The 27,642-nt window shown below is 37.0% G+C and overlaps 1 protein-coding gene and 1 long non-coding RNA gene across 3 annotated transcripts; one reads left to right on the top strand and one right to left on the bottom strand.

Moving 5' to 3' along the window:
* Nucleotides 1-2,252: 2,252 nt before the first annotated feature.
* LOC148866870 (ubiquitin carboxyl-terminal hydrolase 2-like) lies at nt 2,253-14,995 on the bottom strand. 2 transcript variants are annotated; one of them, XM_088975910.1, is made up of 6 exons: nt 14,695-14,995; nt 12,076-12,125; nt 10,522-10,568; nt 3,524-3,570; nt 3,352-3,454; nt 2,253-3,268 (listed from the first exon to the last, which is right to left on the bottom strand). In XM_088975910.1, the coding sequence occupies exons 2-6, from the start codon at nt 12,104-12,106 to the stop codon at nt 2,489-2,491; spliced, it is 1,008 nt and encodes a 335-aa protein (XP_088832036.1). In that variant the 5' UTR covers nt 12,107-12,125; nt 14,695-14,995; the 3' UTR covers nt 2,253-2,488. The 2 variants fall into 2 exon arrangements, with proteins under 2 accessions (XP_088832036.1, XP_088832037.1); XM_088975911.1 differs by lacking the exon at nt 14,695-14,995 and adding an exon at nt 13,735-13,848.
* Nucleotides 14,996-20,111: 5,116 nt separating this feature from the next.
* Nucleotides 20,112-24,910, top strand: LOC148866869 (uncharacterized). Its single transcript, XR_016109667.1, has 4 exons — nt 20,112-20,397; nt 20,565-20,607; nt 21,756-21,918; nt 24,439-24,910. It is a non-coding gene; the product is annotated as an uncharacterized LOC148866869 (long non-coding RNA).
* The last annotated feature ends 2,732 nt before the right edge of the window (nt 24,911-27,642 follow it).

Genomic DNA, 27,642 nt, shown 5'->3' with positions numbered 1-27,642 from the left:
CATTTCAAACTTTAGGTCTAAAGTGGCCTTTTTAAACTTGTACATTGCCACATAAGCATGCTTTATTATTTTATTCATTGTTTAATGGATTTGTCAATGATGTCTCTTAGTTCATATGTTTGACCTTGTCATCGATGATCATAGCAAAGTTCAAAGGTGTGATACCCAAAAATCTGAAAATTTTAATTTTTTTTTTTATGACTATGATTGCTTGTGGAGGATGGGAGGGCTTTTGGATTCATATTAGCTATGTTTTCAACCATTGAAGCATGCGCTGCTTACTGTGCTAATCTTTGCACACTAATCTTGTTCAAGACAACTTTGGATTTTCTACCTATAAGAACTCTACCCACGCCTACCTACAAAACATTACCTCCGTGCATATTAACATATAAGGGGATGAGATGATTTCCATGTGTGGCTGTGATGTTATGGGTAGGTGTGGGTAGAATTGTTATGGGTAAGAAAACTGGACTTGAATTTAAATTAAATGCAGTTGTATGCTATATGAACAGAGTTATTGTTTGTAGGAGATCTGGGCTACCACCTGAAGCAATGGGGAGAATTCAAGGAGAAGCAGGAGCGATATATGGTTTTGCTCCTTTCATTCTCATAATGGATCAAAAGTATTAGAATCGAGTATCCTATCAGACAATTCAGCTATGGTACTCCCTGGAAACACATATATGAATGAAAGATATGAACACATTTGGATATGTTAGGGAAATGTATAACAATAGCATAAATACAAATCTAAATTTGAATTAACTATGAATAAGGTATAAGCACATGATAAATGCACATTTAATAATTTATATGAAGAAAAACATTACAGTTAACAACAATGGGACTCTAGAACATGTACATGTCATCAACAACATTACTAAAAAAATTAAGTATAAAATTACTTATTTTAGTTTTTTATAATTATAACTCTATTTCAATTTTTATAATTATAACTTCATTTCAATTTTTATTAATTTTTTAGAAAAAATTATTTATTAAGTATTTTTATATAAATAATGACTATTTTTCACATAATGAATATGTTTCATTTTTATCATAAAATAAAACATCTAAATCATTTAAGGTAGATAATTTGAATTAATTTTATAATTTTCAGTTTTATTAAATTTCTAAAAAATAAATATTAAAGTATTTATTTCTATTTTTATAATTATAACACTATTTTGATTTTTAAAATTATAATTTTTAATTTTATTAATTTTTGGAGAAAATTATTTATTTAGAATTTTTATATAAATAATAAACTATTTCTTCAAATAATAAATATATTTTTGTTTTTAACATGCAATTGTTATTTAGTATTTTTATACTAGCCTTTAATTACAAATCTATCTAAAAAATAAAAAATAAATTTCTAAAAAATTAAATACGAAAATACACATTTTTTTGGGAAAATGTAATGGTCAAAATTCTTAAAATCGGCATTGTATATCAAGTTGTCAAACCAAGAGCTATAATGCTTTTGTATCGTTGCATATCAGAGCATATACACTGATACGGTGCAATATGGCCCGATACAAAAGCATATCGTACCGGCACACATGAACAAAAAATACACTTTAGTCACAGTGTATCCTGTACCATGTTCACTGGTAATAATATGATACGCCCCATATTGATCATATTATATTGATATCTTAATCCATGTTTGCCATATCTCTACTTACTAACCAAAATATACTATCCTTAGTTTCTCAAACTACATAAATAAACTTACTTAATATAGAACCATGACATAAGCCAGGTGTTTCAGGTTCAAGAAATTCATAAATGAACCAACCCTATGTGTGTTTGGTTTTGATTCAACCTTCCTAGTACATGTTTGCAACTGTAGTTAACCCGATCTGATCATCTTGGATTAGGAATTTAGGATGACCGATACAATCGCATCAAATTCAGATTTTAAAATCTGCATGTGGATTTAACTTTAATATATATTGATTTAATATTATATTAATTTATTATATAATAGGTTAAAAAAGAATTAATTTTTAAAATTTTCTTTATTTTAAAATTGAAATGGAATCGGATTAAAACCAAATCGGATAGGATTGAATCTAATTTGGGATCTTTGATTGGATTTGAATTTTCCTTTCCATTCTGTCGACTGTACTGTAGTACACGATGTGATGACCAATTAAGAGGAAAATGAGGTCACAAGACTCACAACTCACAAGTAGCTACTGTTCCTATGCCGCATTGGAAATCAAGAATCATGATCAGTATGGGGAAAACACTTCGTATTTTACTGTCATAAAGCACAAACACTGTGGCCTGTAAGACTCTGACCTCAAAAGTTGGAACAACATCGATTTTCAAGGATTGAATATATCTAAACAAATAAAACAAGCATCATAATCTGAAACATTTTGAACACATAAAATTAAGTCAGAGAATTGAATTTTTTGTCCTCTTACTGGCGCTGCACCAGGGTCCTACAACCAGCAAAAACAGGACCCTTTTACCTAGGGCTGTTGCATGTTTTCTGTTTGGCCTTCTCAATCAAAGGCTTCAACTGCTTCTTTTCAGCAAGAATCTTGAGGAAGTTGAACAAAAATGGTATGTAATTGTGTTTCCGACGAATGTTTTCTGTTCTCCACTTCTTGAATTTCTCCTCCTCCATCAATATCTTCTCAGTGGCACTCTCAATCCCAGCATTTACTTCTGAAAGTGATCTGTTTAGTGCCTCAATGCTACCATTGTCTACCATTCTCTCTGACTGTACAGCAGCAAGCTGCTGCAAGATACGTTCCCTCTTTCTCTGGAGATCCTTGAGTTCAGCAGTGTACATCTCTTTCCTATTTTTTATAATTGCCATGAGGTTGAATCTTATCTCACTTCTAGAATACCTGTCAATACGTTCCTGGATCACTGGTTGCACCATTCGCAACCAATCCATATCACCTGGTCCACCAGGACACTGTCCAAGGCTAATGGGTCCTTCCTTCAATCCATCAAGCTCATATAGAACACCATCAACAGGCAAATAGCTAATAAAATGGTATACATCATCATCTTTGCCTGCAACTTTTTGCTCATCTGGCACAAATGGTTCAGGTCTTGCAAAGCTATTGTGTGCTGTACGTATGGCTTCGCTATTGTTGATTGCCAATCCTTTAAGTTCAGGTGGAAAATTCTTGGTGAACTCTTTCAACATTGACAGTTCTGGGCCAATATCAATGTCTGGACAGTTCATAAGGATGGAAAGGATTGCTTGAGTTGCACATGCATTGTTAATAACCTGTATGGATATAAAAACATTTAATCATGGGCACTTAAAAGTCAATGCTCAGTAACATAGTTATTGTTATAATTTGGACAAACCTGGCTTGCAAAAAATAAGTTTGGGTTTGGATCCTTGATTACGAGGCGATCATCTTTTTCCCCTGGGCGCCATTTGAAAAGGAATATCAACCCATATACTGGCCTGCATGTATGACAAAATCAGCAATGCAGACACACACACACACACACACACAGTCCAGGTCCAACTGACCGAAGATTGTTCAGAGAATCCAGGTCCAACGAATACAGTTCTTCAACCTGCCAGTGCACCAACAAGTTGTCACATTTTCATATACTAACAGAACGCACTGGGAAGAAAAATGAGAAACACGGGTGCTTTGACAAGTGTATGTATTAAGAAATGAGAAATACAATAAAAGGATTCCCCACAAGAATGGGATTGACACAATCACTGAATAGTATTAGAGATGTAGTTTTACACTTTTACTATTGCATTTACACATGTCCAATGTCAAGGGTGTTTTTGTCTTTTCACACGAGGGTTCTTTGGTTATTAAACAACCTTATATGGGCATATGTAAAAGCACCGCACACTTACAGTGTTGCCTCTAAAAAATTTCATAATACTACCTTGTATTTCAAAGTTATGTACACTGTTAGCCTTGACATTTTTATGGTAAAAGAAAATTTATTAAAATAAGAAAAGAGAGTACAAGCTTCTAAGGTGTTAAGACAACACCTTCAAACTACAAAACAAAATAAAAAAAGACTATCAGTATTACAGGTTTGTAAATCCAACACCTCCCAAAGACTCTTCCCCAAATCTCCTTTTTTTTTATAATAAAAGGAAATTTATTAAAGAAACAAAAGAAACACAATACAAAGCAATGTTTTAAAAGGCTAAAGGCATAGTTGAGGCATAATGGCCCAAAAAGGTGAGGCATAAGCCTCAAGGCATTGTGAGGCATTAGTCCTAAAAATTAAGAAAAAAATTTAATTGAAGTTTATAAATAATAAATGTAATATACCAAGTTAGAATGATGGAATGTACAAATATCCATAAAATAGATGTTTATAAGCAATAAGTCTTTACTTTTAAGCATTAAATAAAATAAAAATTAATCATCTAACAATTATAAACATTTTACATTTTATGTTTCAAAATGCAGTCTTATGAAATTACTCATACGAAGAATCATCCATATAATGGAAAGTAGATTTATGGTCATCCAACAGTTGAGAAGAAAAAAAACAACTTAGTTGATTTGATCTATGCAAAAAAAAAATAAAAATAAAAAATAAATCCATTGGAAAGAGTACAAAATAATACAAAATACCAAGTTTTTACACTCTACATATTTGTACTCCTTCCAAACTGAGCCTTAGGAAAAGAAATGAGAAAAAACAACAAACTTGGGATGTTAAATCAGAATAATAATAAAAAAAAAAACACTTGATTTATCCAAGAGCAACTAATAACTAGATTGGCTACTTTTGTGCATTGGAATCTTCTAAAATAATAAGAGAAAAATACTCAAGGATTTTTCTGGATAAAGAAGTAAAGAGGAAGTATTTGAAGCAGTTAAAATAAAAGTGGTGCATTTGTTGGAGTCCTTGGAAGGTTTCTCATGTGTTTCAGCAAATGATTTACTAAGGAACTGGAAGGCAGTAGCAGATTCATCTGTTCATAAGACTCACAAGTCACTATTGGAGCCCATCGGGTAGAAGATGGTAGTAGCTTAGGAAATCCAGGACCTTCTGGCATTGGAGATGTTTAGAGATGAGGAGGGCAAGACCATTGCCCTATATTCTGGGCCGGCTGGGGAAGGAGATACATTGAGAGCAAAAGTAATGGCTATGATGGGAGGCATACAAAGGGCGAGAACATGAGCATCAGCAAGCTAAGTGTTGGGGGAGATTCAAAATTGGTGATCAACTGGTTACAGGACGAGGGGATGAAAATGTGGATGTATAATAATGATAGGAAGAAATTGAGGTGGCTAATTAGAGATATGGAAGTAAAGATAGGGTGGGTTAAGCAGAGTGCTAATGCTGTTGCTGATACACTAGCCAAGCAGAGGGTGGAGAGAGGTTCGTTGGGGGAGAGATAAGAGGTTTTATCTCTCACGAACTTTAAACTGTATTTGAATCAACTGTACTTACCAATATTTGCTCCTATTAATAAAACTTTCAAGTTATTGATAAAAAAAACAGAGAATTGTCTTATCGGTTTTTCATTTTTACTCTTTTTTGGCCCATAACTATTGAAGTTCTATATATTTTGAACAATAAAAAAATGCATAAAAATATATTTTTTTGCATTAAATCACTAAATAATGTTGATACTCGAAGCATATGCCTTTTTATGTCTCACGTTGCCTCATGGCTTGAGGTTTGTGGCTTGTTGTGAGGCTTAAGCCTTGAGGCAACATCTGTGCACCTTGCCTCAAGGTGTACACCTCATGCCTCAAGGCTTAAGCCTTTTAAAACAATGAGACAAGGTGACAAGGAATCATCCACAAGGGGAAGAAAAACAACTCAAATGAAACAAGCAAAAAAGAGAAAAACAAAAACTTCCTCAAACACCCTACACCATCACTCCATCCCCTAACCCCCAAGACTAAATGAAAACTGCACGAGCCATCACTAATCCTCCCCTCAAGCAGCTCTTCCCACCCATTGTCAGCTTCATTCCTCATGGTATCAAAGACCAGAGGAAGACTAACTCTGAAAATCCGAAAGGACAGTAACGCAATGGTGCTGCTGGACTGGGAGGACCTATGCAGTGAAGACACTGGGATGGAGGAATGAGCTGGCTCGAAGGGGAAAGAAATACTTACTAGAAGGAAGTGTGGGTGACCAATCTATGCAGTGAAGACACTGGGGTGGAGGAATGAGCTGGCTCAAAGAGGAAAGAAATACTTACTAGAAAATAGAAGAACCCACAATGGTTGGTTTATCACTTTAACAGAGTTCTTTGGCAAGGGGAAGAAACAGATGGTCTGCCTACCAGAAGGCAGAGAAAAACAGGGGTGGATGCTACTAGCCAAGACGTTGGAAGAAATTGTAATGAAAGAAATGAAGCCGGTTATAAATGAACAGACTACTAACCAGGAAGGAGCAAAAAAAGTAGAGCCTGAAGAAGGAAGTGTGGGTGACCAAAGGAGTGAAGAAGCCAAACTAAAAGAACCAGAAGTTTGTCAACAAGAGGCAGAAGCAACTCACCACCTCTGAAACTTGCTCGAAACTGGTATGGACAGGAAAAGAACAAACTTGAGACAGAGGAAAGTAGTGAAGGCAAAAATGACGGTAAAAGACTGGAAGGAGATTCTAGAGGCAATAATGGAGAAGAGCCAACTAAAAGGAAAGGTGGAGATTAACCCTTTCAGCGACTGAATGCAATCCTAGATGTGGGAGAAACAAAGGCCGGCTTGGTCACAACCAAAAATTGGTCACCGGCATGTAACAAGCTGATTATCCAAGAAATTACCCTGGTTATTAAGCTTTTTGGTCTTCCTTTCAACCTCCAGCAGAACTGCCTCTTTCACCGAATTGGTCACCAGCATGTAACAAGCTGATTATCCAAGAAATTACCCTGGTTATTAAGCTTTTTGGTCTTCCTTTCAACCTCCAGCAGAACTGCCTCTTTCACCGAATAGCAGTTATCAGTGGAGGAATCTTGGAGGCTTATTGCTTGCAAGATCTTCATGTGGCTAGACAAAGGTGGTAGGAGTGAAACCTGAAAAAATACCCCGTGCAATAGAATTTTTGCCAATGACTGTTGGAGGTTGGTTTAGCTAGCATTGGAGAATGGAGATAGAGGCAAAGCTCTGGAGTCCTGTGTTGAAGGTAGAAGATGAAGCTGACATGGATGAGTTGGTGCCACGTGGACGAAGCTGGGTGGACCACCCCAAAGGTTAAATGGAGCTTACAAAACCGGAAATTGAAAAGTCTCTAGAAAATGCCAGAATGGGGTTTTTCCTCAAAAGGATAACTTTTCATTTTTTAATTCAACAATAATCAAACGGATAAGTTTCAGTTCAGCAGTGATGTGGTTGTAACCCACTTTGGTTTGGGTCATGACTGGTCCACCCCATGGGTTGAACCAAGACATTTTATTTTGGCTGGATCACGTGACCCTTTAAAAAATCAGATGCAGGGGCCCAACCAGTCGATTGGGGACGATTCTCAAGGTCTATCATCGTCCCAATCGAACCGGCCCTCTAGCTTTCAACAACCTGCGGAAGATCCTGTGTACAGGGGTGTTTCCAGTCCAACTCCTAAGGCGGCATTCAATAAAAAAGACTCAGAAAACCCTTTGTCTTGGAAGTTTTGTGGTGTTTCCCTCCAACTCCAAACCTGCATTACAACAGGGAAGAACACAAGGATTTAGAAGATGAAACTGATTAGGAGGATCTCAGAGATATTGAAGAGGAGGAAGTCGATCAACCCTCAGGTATTTGAACCCTTAATTCAACAAAAAGGTTGCAAAATGGCAAATTTCAAGTGTTTTGGAACCAAACTCTTATTTGGAGAGGACTCTGGTACTAAAGTTCTAGAACTGAAGGAAGTGGGAGTGGAAAATTCTATTGCAGACTTTAGGGGATCTACAGAAGAGCCTGATAAAGAAATGGTTGAAGGAACATCTCAAGCACAACTGCAGGATTTCAGTAGTGGGGTTTTGGGTTTTCAAGATGAGCAAAACACAGTTCCACCTGAGGAACAGATCGCTCCAGCTGTCAACCCCACCCCCACCCCACTCTGTGCCCTCTGTTCATGTTGCAACCCCTTCTCTCTGTACTAATTCCTCTTTTTTTGGCTTGGCAGATCCAGTCTTGGAAGCTACGCTTGATATGGACAATGATCTGGGTGCATCTGAGGGAAGGGGAGGATCAAGGGATGCTGACTTTGAGGAGAAAGAAATAAATGGACCTAATCCTAGGGAAATTAACTGTACTAGTAGAATTGGAAGAGATGTCTGAGAAGAAAGGGGAGGGGTAGAACATTACTAGAGACCCAGTAGAGTTTGGAGAAAAAAATGTTTTGACCTATGTAGAAGAAGGTAAAACCAATGACTCACCAAGCAAGGTGGGGCAGGGACTAGAGGAAGTGGGGAAAGAGCCTGCCAAAATGAAAGTCTATCAAAGGAAGGATGCAAGTGAAGACAAAGACAAAAAGAGAAAAGAGGAAAAGGAGTGAAGTGGAAAAATTAGTAAGTGGAGTAACCTATGACAAGGTTGAAAATCGGATGAGGAAGAAGAGGGGGGGAGGGGGGACCGGTAGGTGCTGGAGACAAGAATAGAGCATTTTGAGTCAATAGCAATGAAGGAACATCTCAAGCACAACCGCAGGATCTCAGTAGTGGGGTTTTGGGTTTTCAAGATGACCAAAACACAGTTTAACCTGAGGAACAGATCGCTCCAGTTGTCCCCCCCCCCCCTCTGTGCCCTCTGTTCATGTTGCAACCCCTTCTCTCTGTACTAATTCCTCTTTTTTTGGCTTGGCAGATCCAGTCTTGGAAGCTATGCTTGATATGGACAATGATCTGGGTGCATCTGAGGGAAGGGGAGGATCAAGGGATGCTGACTTTGAGGAGAAATAAATAATGGACCTAATCCTAGGGAACTTAACTGCACTAGTAGAATTGGAAGAGATGTCTGAGAAGAAAGGGGAGGGGCAGAACACTACTAGAGACCCAGTAGAGTTTGGAGAAAAAAATGTTGTGACCTCTGTAGAAGAAGAAGGTAAAACCAATGACTCCCCAAGCAAGGTGGGGCAGGGACCAGAGGAAGTGGGGAAAGAGCCTGCCAAAATGAAAGTCTATCAAAGGAAGGATGTAAGTGAAGACAAAGACAAAAAGAGAAAAGAGGAAAAGGAGTGAAGTGGAAAAATTAGTAAGCGGAGTAACCTATGACAAGGTTGAAAATCGGAAGAGGAAGAGGGGGGGGGGGGGACCAGTAGGTGCTGGAGACAAGAATAGAACACTTTGAGCCAATAGCAATGACGATTATTTGTTGGAATGTGAGAGGCTTAGGAAGTGCAAAAAAGAGAAGGATTATCAGGAATGTCTTAAGAAAAGAGAAATCAGATATAGTAATGCTACAAAAAATAAAGCTCACGGAGTTGAATAGAAGATGGATAAGAAGTATTTGGAGCAGTAGAGGGTTGAATTAGTCATTCACCCCTTCTTGGGGTGCATCAGGTGGTATTCTTACGATTTGGGGAAATGAGGAAGTGGAGTGCCTGGAAGAAGTGACTGGGAATATTTTAGTGTCAATAAAAGCCAAAAAAATGAATGGAAGAGTGAGTTTTAACAAATGTGTATGGCCCCAACTCATATAGAGAAAGGGACCATCTCTGGGAAGAGTTAGCTGCAATCAGGGGTCTATGGGAGGGGCCCTGGCATTTGGGTGGTGATTTCAATGCCATAAGGTTTATCAATGAAACAAATAACCCAAGCCAGGCCATAACCATGAGTATGAGAAAATTTGACTCTTTGATGGAAACCTTAGAACTAAAAGAACCACTTTCTTGCAAGCTTCCTACAGGACCTACACTTGTCCAACTTTTAGGAAACTCTTATCTGTTCAAAATTGGATAGGTTCATGTTCTCCATTGATTGGGAAAAAATGTGGGAAAAACTAGCCTTGAGAGCCCTCCCTAGGGTACCTCTGACCATTGCCCTCTATGCCTAGCCTGGGACTTTCACCTTGGGGGCCCTACACCTTTCAGATTTGAAAACATGTGGCTGGAAGTTCCAAGGTTTACTTAAAAAATAAAGGAATGGTGGATGGAAGATGGAATTAATGTAGATAACAAAGGGATAAGATTCTCAAAAAAAATGAAGAGGCTAAAAGGAAGAATAAAGGATTGGAATAAGGATGAATTTGGGAAAATTGAAAAAATAAAAGAGAGGATTGTCAGGAGGATTGAGGAGTTAGATCACAAGGAAGCCCAAAGAGAATGTGGTGTGGAGGACAGGTTAGAAGGAAGGAACCAAGAAGGTTAGAACTGGACTTAGAGGATTTATTAACTAAGATATCAATTTACAATAGATGGTTCGGCATTCCCCATATTACATGTGCATAATAGGGAAAAACCATTTTCAGTGTAATTTGTAAATTGATTGGTATGTGTTTGCAGTAGGAAATAAAGAAAAAACATCATTAAAATGCATTGTGAAGATTGCACCATATTATATAAGTTTATAGAACCTATGATATTATATGAAGCCTCAAGATAGATCACCTGCACGCCTTTTACTTGCATTTGCTGTATAAGTTCAGTAAACACACCTGGAACTCAAAACAGAAGAGTCTGGAATAAGAATTATAATAATTTGATGCAAAGAAAGAGAAGTGAAAAGTAACACAGGCAATACATCTCTCTAGGTCATGGTTAAAAAACTCAGATTTGACTTGGTAAAGTCATGGATTTGAGTCATATTTTAGGCATATCATGGTCATTCAATCTTCTCAGACCAGCTTAAAAATTCTGAAGACTAAACCCTGAGTCAACAAAGTTTTCATTTAGCTTGTTAAATCCATGAGTTGGCAAAAACATGCTCGAGTTGGGGGATGGATAAATTTGGTGGTTGGGTAGTTCCTAAATTCCAGCTGCAATTCTGCAGTCTTAGTTGGATGAGAACAGAAGTTCGCTACTGCAACTTGTCAAATTCCCAACAGGTCAACACCCACCAGAAACTTCAACAATTTACACCTAATTCATGGAGCAGAGTTAAATAACCAATAACAACAATGAAATGCCACCAAAAACAATATATTACATGCACAAAAAGAAAAACTAGGTAATGTTACACATTGAGTGATTATCAAGGATTGTAATGATTTTATTTTGGCATCTTCTCAGGACCAATTGGGCAAGGAAACTCCACAAAGGTAGACATGCTAGCCACTTTACAAGGGCTGAGATTAGCCAAAAAAAATTTTAACTATAGCAAACATAGAATTAGGATTTAGAAGGGGATTCTGCATGGTGATTGAGTGGCTGGAAAATGAGAAAGGCTCCATCCAAGGCAATGCAAAAACATTATAAAGGAGATCAAAATGCTGAAAAGGGATAGTCTTGTAAATGTAGTATGGATGCAAAGATCAGCAAAAGGGTTGGTTGATACTTTGGCAAAACAAGGAGGAACTGGGGGCAACTTCTTTGGGGAAAGGTGGGCTAATGTTGTAAAATTGGATTTGTAATATAATTCTTGGTTATGGTGGCCAAATGTAAGTAAAATGGCATGGATTTATTTTTAAGTATGAAAGGCAGTAAAGTCTAGGGACCATGGAAAGAAAAGGTATGTCTCCCAACCAAATGTAAGTAAAATGGTATTACTTATTGGTTGATAGTTACCGATTTATTTTCCATGTTTTATCTAAATTACAAACACAGTAGGTGTGGTACATGAACCCCAGACGGCCAGACCCAGATACAAGTTAATCTTCCATATTTCAAGATCAAAAAAGCTTTTCGAGTTAAGTATTTAAAACACAATGTGCAAGTTGGAAGTTGAAATGAACAGATCCAAATACGTGGCACTCTAAAATGATGTCTCCATAACCTCAGAAAGTTGTAAAAAAAGAACTATAAAGTTATCTATGTATGAAGGAAAGTTTGGTATGATTTTCATGTTTACCTTTAAATGAAAAAAAAAAAAAGGAAATCTTTACCAACCTATCACATTTCAGGAAAAATATTCACAAAATTACCATAATGTTCTTAAGGTCTTATTCATTTTAATAAATTTCATGGACTAACAAAATACATAATAGAAAGTCTAATGAGCCTTACCAGGATCAGATTCAATAGTACACCATGACATGATGGGAAATTTTTATAAGCTGCATGGACATAAAAGGGGTAACTTAGAAAATATATAAAAGCAATTGACTAAGCATACAATGATTTAAAAATACAGAGAATTTTCCATCTAAAACATGAATCACATCAAGCGCAGTTTGTTCAGCAACTCATCTTATTGCTATGCCTGCCTGATTACAGTGTTCTCCTTAAAAATAAAGGCAAAGTTTTTTTAAGAAACTGGTTAATACACAATTATGGGTCTGTGAATAACAACTTATGACTCTCTCTCTCTCTCCTCTTCTTTCTGCATCCTCTATTGCTTCTTCTCAATTGAACCCTAGCGTTTGTGATAAGTCATTAGAACAGATCTAATTCTACATGGTTCATATAGTTCACCAGACATACACTAGAACTTCAGAATTATTCTTTCTCTAGTCTCCATCACCAGCAATTTCAGAACTCCAGTCATATCAAGTATCAGAGTCCAAAGATCTTCTGTTCATCTTTTTATTGCAGTAACCATCCTAGTTATGCATTGCAAATGCAGCACTGAAGTAATTAAGGAGATTCTTCCCTCAAATTATACTCAGTATGAAAGCGTGAAGCATTGTATGTTGTAATTTAGGTGATCAGAAATCATGATCATTTATAAATGGTTCATATGGCATCTTCAAATGGTCCTAGATGCAGAGTCATCACTGATATGATATTAGATGTTAGTCATCTCATTCAATTTCTTCAATCATCTGCATTTGCAAGTAAGTTTAATATACAGAACAACTGGAAGTATGCATAACAGACAATTAGAAAGGAAAACATGATTGGTTTCTTTTCAGTTGGTAGATTATGAGACAATGATAACCACATCAGATAAGATACATAACCTATATGACACTGGATACAGGCATACAGCATGTATTTTCTCTCCATTTCCCATATCTCTGTCTGTCCTTATCTTTATATGGACTTTTTCCTAGGTAGAATGGAGAATATGACTGAAGGGTAGCTTTGTAGACTGAGTACCAGAAGAGCTAAATTGTGCAAGGTAAATCTAGACAAACACCATAAAAACCTCCTTATAAACTAAAAACATCCGAAGGTCAAAAGCAGAATTAGAGGATGTTCAGAACAGCGTTGTTAGATTTGCTGAATCCCCAAGATACCTAGTGACCTACAAATTAGTTTCTCCCTAACTTATAGGAAATAATTCAGTAATATGTAGGTAAACCAGAAAACCCTTATATAGTTGTGACTCTACAGTTGTATATGTACTTTTTCATAGAAAATAACATGCTAGATTCCACTTTTTAGTAAAAATAGTAAAAACACTTCAGCTCTCAGGTTTTAGAAATGATATGTAGCTTCCAAAGAATTGGACATGGCCATATAGACCTTAGGGAAGTGACAACCTCCCTTCCGTTAATCTATAAAAAGTCTAAAACAATTAAATTGACGCATTAAACAAATTGGACATGGTCATATAAACTTCTTTTTTTGGGGGATAAATAACATGGATTCATTCATTCATTCATGAAACATGGGTGATGGATCATATAGAGAATTTAATCCACAACTTAAAATTTATGCAACAAACTGGATGAATTGAATTTAGGAAATCAGATTCAATGGCAAGCCTATAAACCATACTACGAATCTAGCAAAACCAGTTCAGAAGAGCTCTGCAGGACCGGGGCACAATTAAACCAACCATCTGTCTGTCTTGGAACTCTACTGAACTCAGTTATCTTCTGAGCACGGTTCGGTTTGTATGACTCAGAAGTGGGTATTAAAGAAGTCTAACTAAGTAAAAAAAAAGTACAATTTTACGAACTGTGAATTAAAGAAGAAAAAAAATGAGAACTTTTTCCTTTGAATGAGGCCTTCAATTCGCTCCCTTGATCTGTACATTTTTAACATGCATTTACACTGGCCCTTGGGTCTGCCTTCTTAGATCTAACATACATTTGTATAGTAAACTAAAGTTCACTATACACAAAATGACAAAATTTAATCACAGAACCACTGAACCTCTATGTATATAAAGTAACTTGGCACTACTGAAAAAATACCATAAAGTCAACTAAACAAGCTCCAGGAGATTATTTTTCTAGAAAATAGGGTAAGAATAATAGCCTGGACCTTCTATGAAAAATCCTAATAGGTATATACAGGTTTCAATATAGTATGATGGAGTGGAGAAGGATCCAAAAGTAATTTAAACCCCCTTTAGCAGGCCAAATCCCCCTTTGTCGATTCCCATTGACCTTCCCCTAGTTTTATGGATGGACCTTCAGCAGAAGCCACCAAACATAAACATTCAAACTTTCTAAAAAAAACCTTCCCCTAGTTTTATCAAGGGGGGTTAGTCACAGTAGCAGCTCAGTAAAAGCAACCAGCCATATGCATAATCAAAGTGAAAAAAAAAAAAGAACATATGCACAAGTACGTGAAGAGTGGGAGCAAGAATTAAAACAAGATCAGATTGGTTGCAAAAACGGCCATAATCGTCCTAAAAAGGAGCAAAATCTGCCCAAAACGATTCATAAAAAATTACTGATATTTCGGAAACTAAAACAAAAAATGAAGAGTAAGAAAATAATTCACCACCTTGTTGCTTCTTTGGTCAGAACTCGCCAGAGGCTCGTCGCGTCGTCTAAACTCGAGTCTTGTCACCTGGTCGAGGTTTCGACAATATGCTTGCACAAGAGTGGAAGACGATATATTTTGGATAAATTTATTAAACTACCCTTAACGTTTAGCGAATTATAGGGCTGATTTTGGAAGGACTACAAATGCAAATACGTAGAGTGCAGAATTTTATATTTTTGTATTATTTTATGTATATTTATATTATATATATTTATATTTTATTATTTCTAAATTGAGCTTAACTGTTTGAAAATTATCTAACGCTACCCTTATTATTTCTCACAATCTTATTGGGTTAAACATGAATGAAACGGCTGAAATATCCATTTTACCCTTGATGAATCAATTTTTGGTCATGTATCAATCTTTGGCTAAGTACCTTGTCATTTGGTCTACTTCCAAGTGGTCGATGATTCAGAGGCCAAAGTGGAGCTGCCTAGGTGTCAAATGCCTGTGAGGTGCCGAGCTGCCTAGCTGCCTATCTGGCGATTTGGATTGATGAGCTTCGTTGCTCTTTAGAGGCCTGCAAGGAACCAAATGTCAAAGGACCTAGGGTGGCTAATCCGGCGAGATCGCTCCGATGCTTAAGTCGGTACTCTCATATTAGACTGTGAGCTAAAAATCACAAAGTATGAGAGCTAGAATTTGCCTACTTGCTTACTTTTTTACCCGCCCCCTTGCCATTGGGGTTGGTGCCTTTATATAGGCATTGTTTGGCGTGGGCTTCACGCACCATATTCGAGATTTCTACGAGGTCGCCTAAGTGGTTCGAGATTCCTATAGGTAACCACCATGCACGTTGACCACCTTCCAGATCGTTCGGCATGTGGGCCAACTTCCAAGGGTCGTGGGAGTGTTAGGATATGCATGCTGAATTTGTCAACAGGCACATTTCGCAGGTTGCCAGGTCGCCAGTTTGCGCCTGTGCCAGGCCGCAAGGTTGTGCCTGGGCCAGGCCCCGGGTCGCACTTGGGCCAAGCCGCCAGGTGGGACACCATCAACTTGGCTAAGGCAAATTGTTGCCTAAGTGTTTTCAGGTGTCACCTACTTGTTTTGAGGTGCCATGTGTCACCATGTCAGTGGAGGGCCAAATCCGCCCTCATCATTTGCCCCCACTCCCGAGTTGAAAGTAACTCGGCGAAGGGAGCATATTGCTTCTTTTGGCCTGGAATGAATAATTCGATGAGCTCGTAAGCGTTGGTTCAATTCCTTAGGCTCTAGGAGCGACTTGCAGTCCACTCTCATTACCTTTGATTTTGCCCATGCCAAAGAGGCGACTGGGTCTTATGTGGTGTCGAGGTTTTTTCCAGTTCGGCACTTTAGCCCTTAGGCTCTGGGAGTGACTTGTAGTCCACTCTCCTTGATTTTGCCCATGCCGAAGAGGCGACTAGGTCTTATGTGGTATTTTAGCCCTTAGGCTCTGGGAGCGACTCATAATCCACTCTCCTTGATTTTGCCCATGCCGAAGAGGCAACTGGGTCTTATGTGATATTTTAGCCCTTAGGCTCTAGGAGCGACTTGTAGTCCACTCTCTTTGATTTTGCCCATGCCGAAGAGGCAGTTGGGTCTTATGTGGTATTTTAGCCCTTAGGCTCTAGGTGTGACTCGTGGTCCACTCTCCTTGATTTTTCCCATGCCGAAGAGGCGACTAGGTCTTATGTGATATTTTAACCCTTAGGCTCTAGGGGCGACTCGTAGTCCAATCTCCTTAATTTTGCCCATGCCGAAGAGGCAACTAGGTCTTATGTGATGAGGAAGTCTTTTATCAGTTCGTCAGTTCGCGCCTGGGCCAGGCCGCGCCAGGTCGGCACATGTGCCAGGATGCCAGGCCACCAGGCCGCACGCAAGCCGTCGGGCCGCATGTAGGCCGCCAGGACGTACGTAGGCCGTCGGGCCGCACGTAGGCCGCCAGGGCGCCGGGTGGGCGCCTTAGAGCTATGATTGCACTGCATCAGCCTCATGATGTCGGTCACCCACTCGTACAAGAAACTACTAGGAGCTTGACCTACATGGGCAGCACTACTGACTTTAGGTCACCAACTCGCACGGGAGCCTTAGAAGGCTCGACCGGCAGGGGCGTCCATGTAGTCTATTGGCCGCCAACTCCCGTGGAAGCCACGAAGAGCTCATCTTTGTAGAGGGGACCTTGCGAAGAAGACTGACGAGGCTTTATCCGAGTTGAAATAAAGTTGATAGAGTTGTTTACTCTGTTAGCCATCAACTTCCTATAAAGCGAGAGCTTTTGTTTCTAAAAGGTGAGAACTTAGCTTTCTGGAAGAAGAGGACTTAGCCTTTCGGAGGATGATAACTTAGCTTTTTGTAGCGTTTCCCATAGATGATGCCAATTGATGAATCAAATTTTGGCCATGTATCAATCTTTTGTCTAAGTACCTCATCATTTGGTCTACTTCCAAGTGGCCGATGACTCAGAAGCCAAAGTGGAGCTGCCTAGGTGCCGAATGCCTGTGAGGTGCTGGGCTGACTAGATGGTGAGCTGCCTGTGAGGCACCGGGCTGACTAGGTGGTGAGTTGCCTGTGAGGCACCGGGCTGACCAGGTGCAGGGCTGCCTGTGAGGTGCCAAGCTGCCCAGGTGTAGGGCTGCCTGTGAGGTGCCAAGCTGCCCAGGTGTAGGGCTGCCTGTGAGGTGCCGAGCTGCCTACCTGGCAAGTTGGATTAATGAGCTTCGTTGCTCTTTAGAAACCTACAAGGAACCAAATGTTAGAGAACCCGAGGTGGCTAACTCGGCGAGGTCGCTCCGATGCTTAAGTTAGTACTCTCATATTAGACTGCGAGCTAAAAATCACAAAGTATGAGAGCTAGAATTTGCCTACTTGCTTACTTTTTTACTCGCCCCTTGCCATTGGGGTTGGTGCCTTTATATAGGCATTGTTTGGTGTGGGCTTCACGCACCAATGCACGTTGACCACCCTCTGGATCATTCGACACATGAGCCAACTTCCAAGGATCGTGGGAGTGTTAGGATATGCATGCCGCATTTTTCGGCGAGCACGTCTCGCAGGTCGCCAGGTTGGCACCTGTGCCAAGTCACCAGTTCAACGCTTGTGTCAGGCCGCCAGGTGGGACACCATCAACTTGGCTAGGGAAAATTGTTGCCTAAGTGGTTCCGGGTATCACCTAATTGTTCTGAGGTGCCATGTGTCACCATGTCAGTGGAGGACCAAATCCGCCCTCATCAACCCTTTAATTCAAACTTACGGTCAAAATTAAATTTACCTCTTTTATACCTTGTTTTAATGCATATGTGTATGTTCACTCAGTTGAACAAAACACCCAAGAGTAGAGAAGGAGCACCATCACCATTGCCTATGATGACAGTCACTGCAACTTACGAACGACGGATTGGTGAGAGCACTAAGGACATGAAACCGGACAATAGTCATTCCTTTCCCTCGCCAATCGCCATTATTGGTTTCAACGGTCTCTCTATTTTTTCTCTTGCTGATGCAATGTTTCCTAGTCTTCCAAAGGAAAAAAAGAAGCTTTATTTCTTCGAAAAGTAAGGGTTTTTGAACTTTTAAAATCTCTAAACAAGAGAAGAACAAAGTTACAGTGTTTAAAACCTCTAGTTTCTATCATTTCTTACCTTTCGGTTTCGGTTTAGAGAGAAAGGGTAAGAGCAATGGTGGAGGAACCAGTTAGAGTAAGGGTCTATAAACCCCCTCCAGAGAGTTTTTCGATTAACAGGAAGAACCATTGGGTAGCTCTGCCCAAGGTTCAAAGTATCAAAAAACGCAAGGTGTATAGAAAAAGACAATTTTAAGAGACTAATCAGGATACGTTTTGGATACACATGAATACTGACGAAATATCAAGATATGCATAAAAATATTAGAAAATTCAAATAAATCATAAAAAAAATATTATTAACATAACTATAAATAAGTCATTTAAATGTAAAAAAAACATAATTTAATATGTATATAAAACGTGACATATTGAGATATAATCAATAGCTGTTTAAAAATGATGAAATAATTAAAATGTGAAAAAAACAAAAAAACTAAAATATGAATGTATATACATCAATTTTCAAATAACCAATTTAATTTTCTTAATATGTATTAGTATATCAATTTTAATAATTAATTTAAGTATTTATTAATAATTAAGCACCACTAAGAAAAGAGAAAATTGACTTAAAACTATAAATGCATATAATTCCACCAAACAAATCCAAGTGGTTTAATGGCAAAATTATGGACATTAAAACCTAGTGACTAGGGTTCAAGTCTTGCTATTGTTAATATTTGTAGTTTTTACACCAACAAAATGAAATTACTGATAGAGAAAATCAATAATTAATAGAATTAACGAGTGAAATGTAATCGGTGTTGAAATTCAAATTTAAATTTAAAATTGTCTTAAATATAGGAGTAATTAACTGATTAATGAAGAAGTTAGATTTAAATAGTAGTAATAATCGATATATGGAAAGAAACAAAACACATCATTTTTACATGTTTCGTATATCAATTTCTTATCGGAATGATATGTATAGATTACGATATTCTAGACCTTGGCTCCGCCATCGTTGTCTGCATTGACCCCCTCTGACATCGGCACCTTTCGTGGCAAGATCGGTGATAGGTTGGAGATCTTAGAACTTTCGAACAGATGCCCAGATCTATTATTGAGTATCTCTGAAATCTACAAAGAACCGTTGTTTGCTACTTCGATCAAGTGATCAATGCAAACAAGTTACTCGCAAATCCGCCTACTTTGTATAAACTAAAACCCAAATGTGCTTTCACTCATATATGTAGCATCGTTGACGGTGGATGGTTTGAAGCAAGGTGGAGGTCTTGAGCTTCAAGCACTACAACTCGAAGATAACAGAGCTTCGATGACTGGTAAACCTTCGATTGAGTGTGACTCACATAAGATGCGCCAGAGCTCCTTGACTCAGGAAACACATCGTTAGCCTGAGTACTAATGTTAGACCGAAAGTTGAATATCACCGGAGACAATGGAAGTGGAGGAGCTTGAAATCATGGTGTTCAACGATAAGAAAATGGGAAACAACAAGGGAAGTTGCATGAGGAAGAGAATGTTTCTCTCAAACGTCAAATAGAAACAGGGTAATCTTGATATTTTTGAAAGTTATAATAATTATGTGATGGCACATTTGGTGGCGGAACATTAATGGTAAGGGAAGTATTAGTGAATTGTGAGGAATAGTAAAGATAGCGTTTGACAATTTTCAAACAATAAAGTACATTTAGTGAATTCACTAAATTATAAAGGTAGTTTAGGAAATTTATCCTTTATTTTTCCTCCAAACTTTGATACTGATCATAGGGAAAGTATAGTCATTATATAAAGTGCATAATGACAATATCGTCCACTCAAAACTATCTTTAAGATGAGCACGGAGTATTCGTTTATGTATTCCGGAGAGAAAACAGCCCGCTCGTCTCTCTCGTTCGAGTGCAAGATTCACACGTGATCTTGAACTAATAGAGCATTAGAGGTCTTCCAACTCCAGTTCAGATCTGCTACAAACTACTCTCCCAACATCGTTCCAATGATCACTGCAACCGTACATCGGGAACATCTCCGGGATACTTCTAATGCACGCTGAGATGTGCGAGTGGGGCGCCAATCCTAACTCTTCCAATTTCATCCTTCCTCCGTCTAGGGTTTGTTTATTCTTGTCAAGGGCCTGGGCCCTGGCGTTTTGATTTTTTTTTTTGATATTGATAAGTAGGGGTTTTGATTCGATGCTACGTTTATAGGTAGGGTTTGGACTGACGTCTAGGGTTTGCTTTATTCTTGTAATGGTCTGAGTTTTCTATGTTTGCTGCAGGGATTTGGGGACGTTGCATCATATTCTCTGAGGAAGCTACAAGGTACAGTCTTCCATCTTTCACGTACCAATTTTATGTTCTTCAATTTTCCCTTACTGGTATCTTGCGTGGATTAACTGTTTGTTAATTTTCCCTTACTGGCCCTGTTGATATTACAATCTATATTCTTTGCTCAGAAATATTTTAGAATAAATATTTTTCTACACCTGACATTCTTTATTTACAGAAGTCGAACTTTATATGTGGGTTGTTTTTTTTTTTGTTCGAGAAATCTCAGTGAATAATTGATTAATTTCGAATTTTATATGTTTATAAGTTTATTTATCCTTAAATTCATGAGTTAACATATAATAACTGGTTAACATTTTTTAAGTTTTCCACCATATAGATGCTTGTTTGACATTCTTAAAAGGGACATCATATCTAAATGCATATATGAAATTTGCATATTCCAATTTGGTAGAAGCTTTTTAAATTTTCATTTATAAAATAATATTGAGGTTGGTTGGAAAGCTGAGTTCCTTAACCCAAGGAAACCAAACATTGCATTCACAAAAGTAAGTTGAGAAAAGAACTATTCTCATGGTAAAATCAAAATCGGGGTTGCATGAGAATGGATCATGTGATTCTTCAATATGCACATCCCATGTTCAATTCGGAATGGGGATAGGTTCAATTTTGAATTTGCATTGAATGCTTGGTTTTGAACTTGGTAACTTAATATGCTTGTCCTTTGTTTCTATACTGTTGGTCTTGGAATCTTCATGATGTAATCAAACGGGCATGTGTTGTGCATTTTATTATTGATTGAGTATTCTTGTTCTAATTTCTTATGCTGAATTTGTATTCTTTCTGTATACAAGCTGTTCTTTCTCTGAAATATTATGTCGCATAGCCGAATGGCTTTAGTTGGTAAATGAAACAGGTCATGCCATATCCTGATAGTAGATGTTTGTCCAATTTGAAATGATACAGCGGATGCTTTAGTATAAGAAATTGAAATTGCAATAGTTCAATATATCCCATATTTCATTTTCTTCTCATGATTGGTTTCTGAATTTGGTTACTCAAGATGATTGTCTTCTGTCTTTGTATCTTTCTTATTAGTTTCAAAGTCTTCATTATTCTAATGAAGCAAACTTGTACTGATGTAATTTTAGTATTGACTCAAGATGCTACTCCTACAACAGGTTCTCTGGTATCCAAATGTCTTGTGCTGAAAATTTTAAAGACACTATACAACAGGCTGGTCCAGCTATGAGATAGGATTATTCTCTTTCTGTCTCATTTTGGTGTGTGTTAGTGAGGTGCCTGTTGAGATCCGTCTTGATCATCCTCAACAATGAAACAAAGGTTATTTAGTTCTTACTTTTATTTGCCTACATATCTACCAGATTTACCAGCTTTTCTAATTCAGACTTTTATGGTCATACTCATACCAATTCCATGCACCAAAAAGAGCAGATTCCTCTACTCTCTATTGATGGAACTTTGGGTTAAGGTATTTTTCCAGGCCTAGCCTCAAGCCTAAACCCGCCTAGCTCACAAGTCACGACAATTTATTCCCAACCTGACCTTTAAATATTTGGCGATTGATTGTTAGATATCATTTTATTTAGTACTTTAACACTGGACTCGTACTTTTCTCATTAAAGAAAAGCATCAAGAATAATTTCACAGATTTCTTAGCGAGGTTAGGGATTATAATGGAAGTGGACTTATAAAAAAAATTATAATGGAAGTGGCTGTTAGGTATTTCATGTTTGTGGCATAATTGGAGATTGTTCAGCTGTTTTAACAGAATTCTCAAGCCAGCATATGAGAAGGGAAGGGGAAAAAATTGTGCCCACCTATCCTGTTGGAGAGGGAGGGGTTTGTTCTAGTTTCCATCTGAGAATTAATTCACTGCCTGTAGTTCCATATTATTTCATTTTCTGATTACCTATGGACTGTTTCTTTATCTAAAATAAATTGTTACTTATTATATGCATTGTTCCTCCAGTTCAACCGAACTAGTGAATTGCTTGATTGCCTGTTGTTTCTCTTTTCCACTTGCATGCCTTGGTTGATTACCTATATAGTTTCTTAGTCTAAATTGGCCGTTTCTTCATTATATCAGGACTTGCATTATCTCACTGCATGTAGTTCTACATTTTTTTTATTTATTGATTACCTATGGATTGTTTCTTAGATGCAGCATGCAGTTATTTCCTATCATACTAATTTGTAGTTTATGCTTGAACTGTACTTGGACGGGGTGGACTATATCAACAATATACTGAAGCTTGTCTATATATATATATATACATATATACATATATACATATATACATATATATATTTGCAGGTATTTGTCACAGATTGTTGATTCGTCTACTATTTACTCGTAACTGACTCAACTTAAGGTTGAATTTTGCTGACTTCAATGTTCTGCTTATTCAGCTCAGTATGTGTGAAGTATAAACGATATATTTTCTATTGCTTTTTCATTTTAATGGTGTATCTGTATGTTATGGTATCTTGCTGGGTTTCATGGTGTTATAAATATATAATTAGGGGTGATCATGGGTCAGGCCCTGGCCAGGCTGGGTGAGGCTTTGGGCTTATGTCACTATATGCATTATATTTAATATATAATATATCATACATGTATAAAATATATGATATAAGGATATGTCTCTGATGCCGAAAAGGTACAATATCGGAATAGCTTTGACCAATCAAATCCCACCCCATGGTGAATTTTGATGAATACCACCTGATTGGTTACCACATTTGTGATAGCGGTTGATTGGTTAAAAGTTTTTTTTTTCCAATATCATGTTTTTCCGGTACCATAGTTGAACCAATATGATTTGATGGCACTACCCAAACACTATTTGTTTTTTCCGTATAATTTAAGATCTTTCTTTTATATTTTATCTGGATTTGATTTACTAGTATTTACTCTCACCTTAGGTCAATCACAAGTTAAAGAAATTCCACACTCCAGGATGTCCCTAGTATCTTCATCTCAATATGATCTTTTGGGGGACCATTACAACTGGCTGGTTTTCTACATCATTAGCACATAGTGTAGACCCCCCTCCCCCTTGAGATGTGGTGGATGTCACTGACAATAATAACGTTACGAGTCTCAGAATCCTACAGTCCAAGACATTGGTCATGGTACCAGTACTGAAGTTGAGCAGGCCTCTACTACAACAACTCGACATGAAGCCCATAGGAAGAGAAATGTAGACCCCCCTCCCCCTTGAGATGTGGAGGATGAAACTGACAATAACAACACTGTTACGAGTCTCAGAATCCTATGGACCAAGACATTGGTCATGCGACCAATACTGAAGTTGAGCAGGCCTCTACTACAACCACTCGACATGAAGCCCGTAGGAAGGGAAATTTTTTACTTTATTGAATCAATTAATGAACTGAATTCCTATGCAAGTATGAAAATAGATAAGCTAGTGTAGTCAATTAATGTGCTTATTGATAAACCAGAAAAGTGCTCCATTTGGAGGTGCTGACTCAATGTGACTATAGCGAACTCTTCAAGGTTTCTGTGAGTGTCACTTGTTGGATATGGTACACAAAGATGCTTCCACATGTTAGTAGGAACTGGATTGTTGACATTCTTAACAAGTAGAGTTCGTCTAGGTGGCTGATTATGTTTGGAAGTGACTTTAATTTGTAACTTATTTACAATATTTAGCACTGTTCTTTGGACCATAGTAGTTGTAATTGTGAAATGTTTATTTGAATTTTAATGTATGTGATTTGACTCGATTGACTATTATTTTTTCTAATGTGCTATGTGATCCAATTATACTTGCTTGTGTTGTACTGATCATTTATGAAATGCACATTTCTTAGCAGTGAGCAATGGTTGATAGAGACACCTTGTTGAAAGTCGATCATTTGCAGTCTGTGCATTGGAATTGGAACAAGAGAATATCATTATTAATGCACTCATTGCAGCTTATGCAGATGATCTTTACAATGCCGAGTTAATTAAAGAATTAAATTCCTCTGCAAATGCAAGAATAGATAAGCTAGTGGAGTCGATTAATGTGCTTATAGGTAAACCAGAAAAGTACTCCATTTCCAATTTCTTGGACGAGATAATCACCATGGAGGGGCTAACTTGTCGTGACTATTTGAAACTCTTTGAGGTTTTTGAGAAGCCCACTGCTAGAGAATGGTACATGGAGATGCCTTCAGATATTAGAAGGAAATGGATTCTTGATTTTCTCAACAAATAGAGTTCATCTGGGTGGGCGAATATATGTGAGGGAGCGACTCTTAATTTGGAATTAATTTTTATGTTGCAATACTTTGACATTGTTCAGCTGTTTCTTCTTCGGACCATACTAGTACTAGTGGAATATGGAATATATATATATATATATATATATATATATATATATATATTTGAATTCCATTTGCATATGATTTGTCTGATTAACTATTATTTTTTTTCGTAGGGTCATGTACTATGACACCCCCTATATGACACCTCGGTTGCAACTCCTTATCCATCTTCTGTCAGGAACCGTTTGAAAAATGAGTGGAAAATGTGGTTCCATGGTTTTTAATCCAAAAAATAATCCTAGCAAAAGCCAAAGAAGTTGGTGCTCGTTTTTCCTTTTTCAACATTTTACATGCACATTTCATGGGAACCCATGAAAGAGATATCAAGGTTACAAGCCCAAGGGCCTGTTCGGCTGCTTTTGACACCTCTTCCTGCATTTAGAGGCATTTCAGAGCTTTGGTTGCTGACAAGGCTAAATACCTTTTTTTTTGATAAAAGATATTGCTAAACCTAAATACTTTGAAATGGTACGAATGGTCCAATTTAATTGCTTTGCTGGTTGCACTTTTGCCTTTGTTTTCTAACAACCTATTTAGCACTATACCCATATTGAGTGACACGTTAGAGTTTTTAGATATAGTAAATAAAAATAAAAATATTAATAAAGTATAATAAAGAGTTCAATAATGTAATAAAAATAAATAAGTTATTTAAAATCTTTTATCATTTTTCATAATTTTCTTATTAATTTAATTTATTTCATAAAGTTTTTATTTATATATTATTGATTATTATAATAGTTAATTATTCTATTCTATTAATTATTCATTAATTGTTATTATGTCAATGATAACAAATTAACTACTAAATTAATTATTATTCATTTATATTTTAATAATATTAAAATATGGATTATGATATAACCATTATTATTATTTTATTTAATAAATATCATTCCCATTATTTAATAATTAACTAATTATTTATTTATTATGTAATTATTTTAAATGATAATAATAATAAAATAATAATTTATAATTTTTTTTGAGTAAATTATAAACCTGTACTTTTAGGGGTAGTGGCAATTACCCCTTGAACTTTCATTTGTGACAAAGACCTCCTCTCTGTTAAATTGAGTGGTGAAAATTAATTTACCAAAATACCCACTCAAGAAACTTCTATAAAAATAGAAAATGCAAAAAAAAAACAAGAAACCTTTTTTAAAACCTGAAAATTCCAATAAACATAATATGTAATTAATACCAACTAAACTAGTGACAAATGGAAATGAAAAAAAAAACGTTAAAAAATCATTGAGAAAAGGGTAATTTGGAGATTTAGAAAAGTTTAAACAATTACATGAGAATTTTTTTTCAAAGTTAATGAAATGCTAATGGAAGGTGTCTTTGTCAAAATCTGAAATTTAAGAGAGCTTTTGTCGTAAATAAGAATTCAGGGGGATAATTGCCACTACCCCCAAAGTTCAGGATAGTAATCTGTAATTTTTCCTTTCTCAATTCCATTGTTTATTAATCATTTTATATTATTTTATTTAATTGTTAGTTAATCCATTGAATAGTTAAACAAACATTCTCATGTGTATGGACCGATATGTATTGATACTTTGAACCTTGGTCTTAAGGTTAAGATAATCAATTATAGTTTCAAGGGCATGATATTATATTTCGGTAAAAATGGACAAATTCTAACATTGTAAGCACTATGTTCATACAATTTGCTTTCAGAGATCTAGACAGTTCAATCTAAATAGGAGATTGTAAGCTAATATCATAAACTCCGTTTCTCAAGAGTTTGTAGGCAATACATTTGCCGTTGAACAGAGACCTTGGTGCTCCAACTAGATTATCCGCCCTGTTCAAGGAAAAATGAAGGCGTTGATCTCCAGCTAGGTTATCTCCCATGATCAAGAAAAAAAAATTGATAAAAGATAGATAACGTAAAAATCTAATTGGATCATCAATTAGGATACTTTCTGTACCAACGGAGGAGTGTCTTGCTTCAGTTGTGAAAGTTCAGAGAGGAATCTGAGGCACTAGAAAGTCTGCGTAGTAAAGTGACACACTGCCCAGTCCCCATGGGGCTGGGGATATTCGGAGTTTATCCCAAAAAGAATCATGTTAGAGAAGACCTTGATCATTCGCAGAAACACTTTAACAATTTAACTATGTCGTTTTTAACCGATTGAATAATTTGTGCTATGTACAATTGTGGTAAACTTTGGTTCCTAGCCATTAGTTGGTTTAGACTTATAAGAAAAACCAACAGCTGGCATTGGTATTGTAATCATTCATGGAGAGAGAGACGAGAGAGAGACGAGAGAGAGAAAGAGAAGAAGAGGAAGATATGATTGAGAGAAAAAGAAAAATCTGTTCTGGCTGCCGCTAGTTTATTATTTATATTAACTTAATATAAAATGAATGGAAATTATAAATATGTCCTTGGCGGCACTCCCTAGAAACAAATTAATAAGAAAAAAAAAGAAAAAAACTAACTGACAACATCTAAAGAGGATAACCCACTAACAGCAACTATAAAATAACAATTAAATAATCCTCACAACACTCCCCCTCAAGTTGGATTGAATATGTCTATCATGCTCAATTTGCCACATAACTCATTGTGTCGCAACTATGGAAGCCCTTTTGTGAAGACATTAGCAAGTTGTTCCTTGAAGTTGACATAAGGGATGCATATTTCCCTTTTTTTTTCCAATTTTTCCCTTATGAATTGTTTGTCCATCTCAATGT

Source organism: Nelumbo lutea, chromosome 3 (assembly GCF_056320005.1).
Source record: "Nelumbo lutea isolate HS-2025 chromosome 3, American lotus-T2T, whole genome shotgun sequence".
In the NCBI taxonomy this organism is placed as follows: domain Eukaryota; kingdom Viridiplantae; phylum Streptophyta; class Magnoliopsida; order Proteales; family Nelumbonaceae; genus Nelumbo; species Nelumbo lutea.
The sequence above is the reverse complement of the archived record's forward strand: the minus strand, read 5'-3'. Positions and strand labels throughout refer to the sequence as shown.

Bases quoted from the DNA above. Each gene is read 5' to 3' on its own strand.
- LOC148866870 (XM_088975910.1), bottom strand. From the start codon at position 12,106: ATGTCATGGTGTACTATTGAATCTGATCCTG. The intron at 10,569-12,075 runs GTAAGGCTCATT...TTTGAGTTCCAG, and splicing joins TACTATTGAATCTGATCCTG to GTGTGTTTACTGAACTTATA. The intron at 3,269-3,351 runs GTTTGTCCAAAT...ATATCCATACAG, and splicing joins ACTTATTTTTTGCAAGCCAG to GTTATTAACAATGCATGTGC.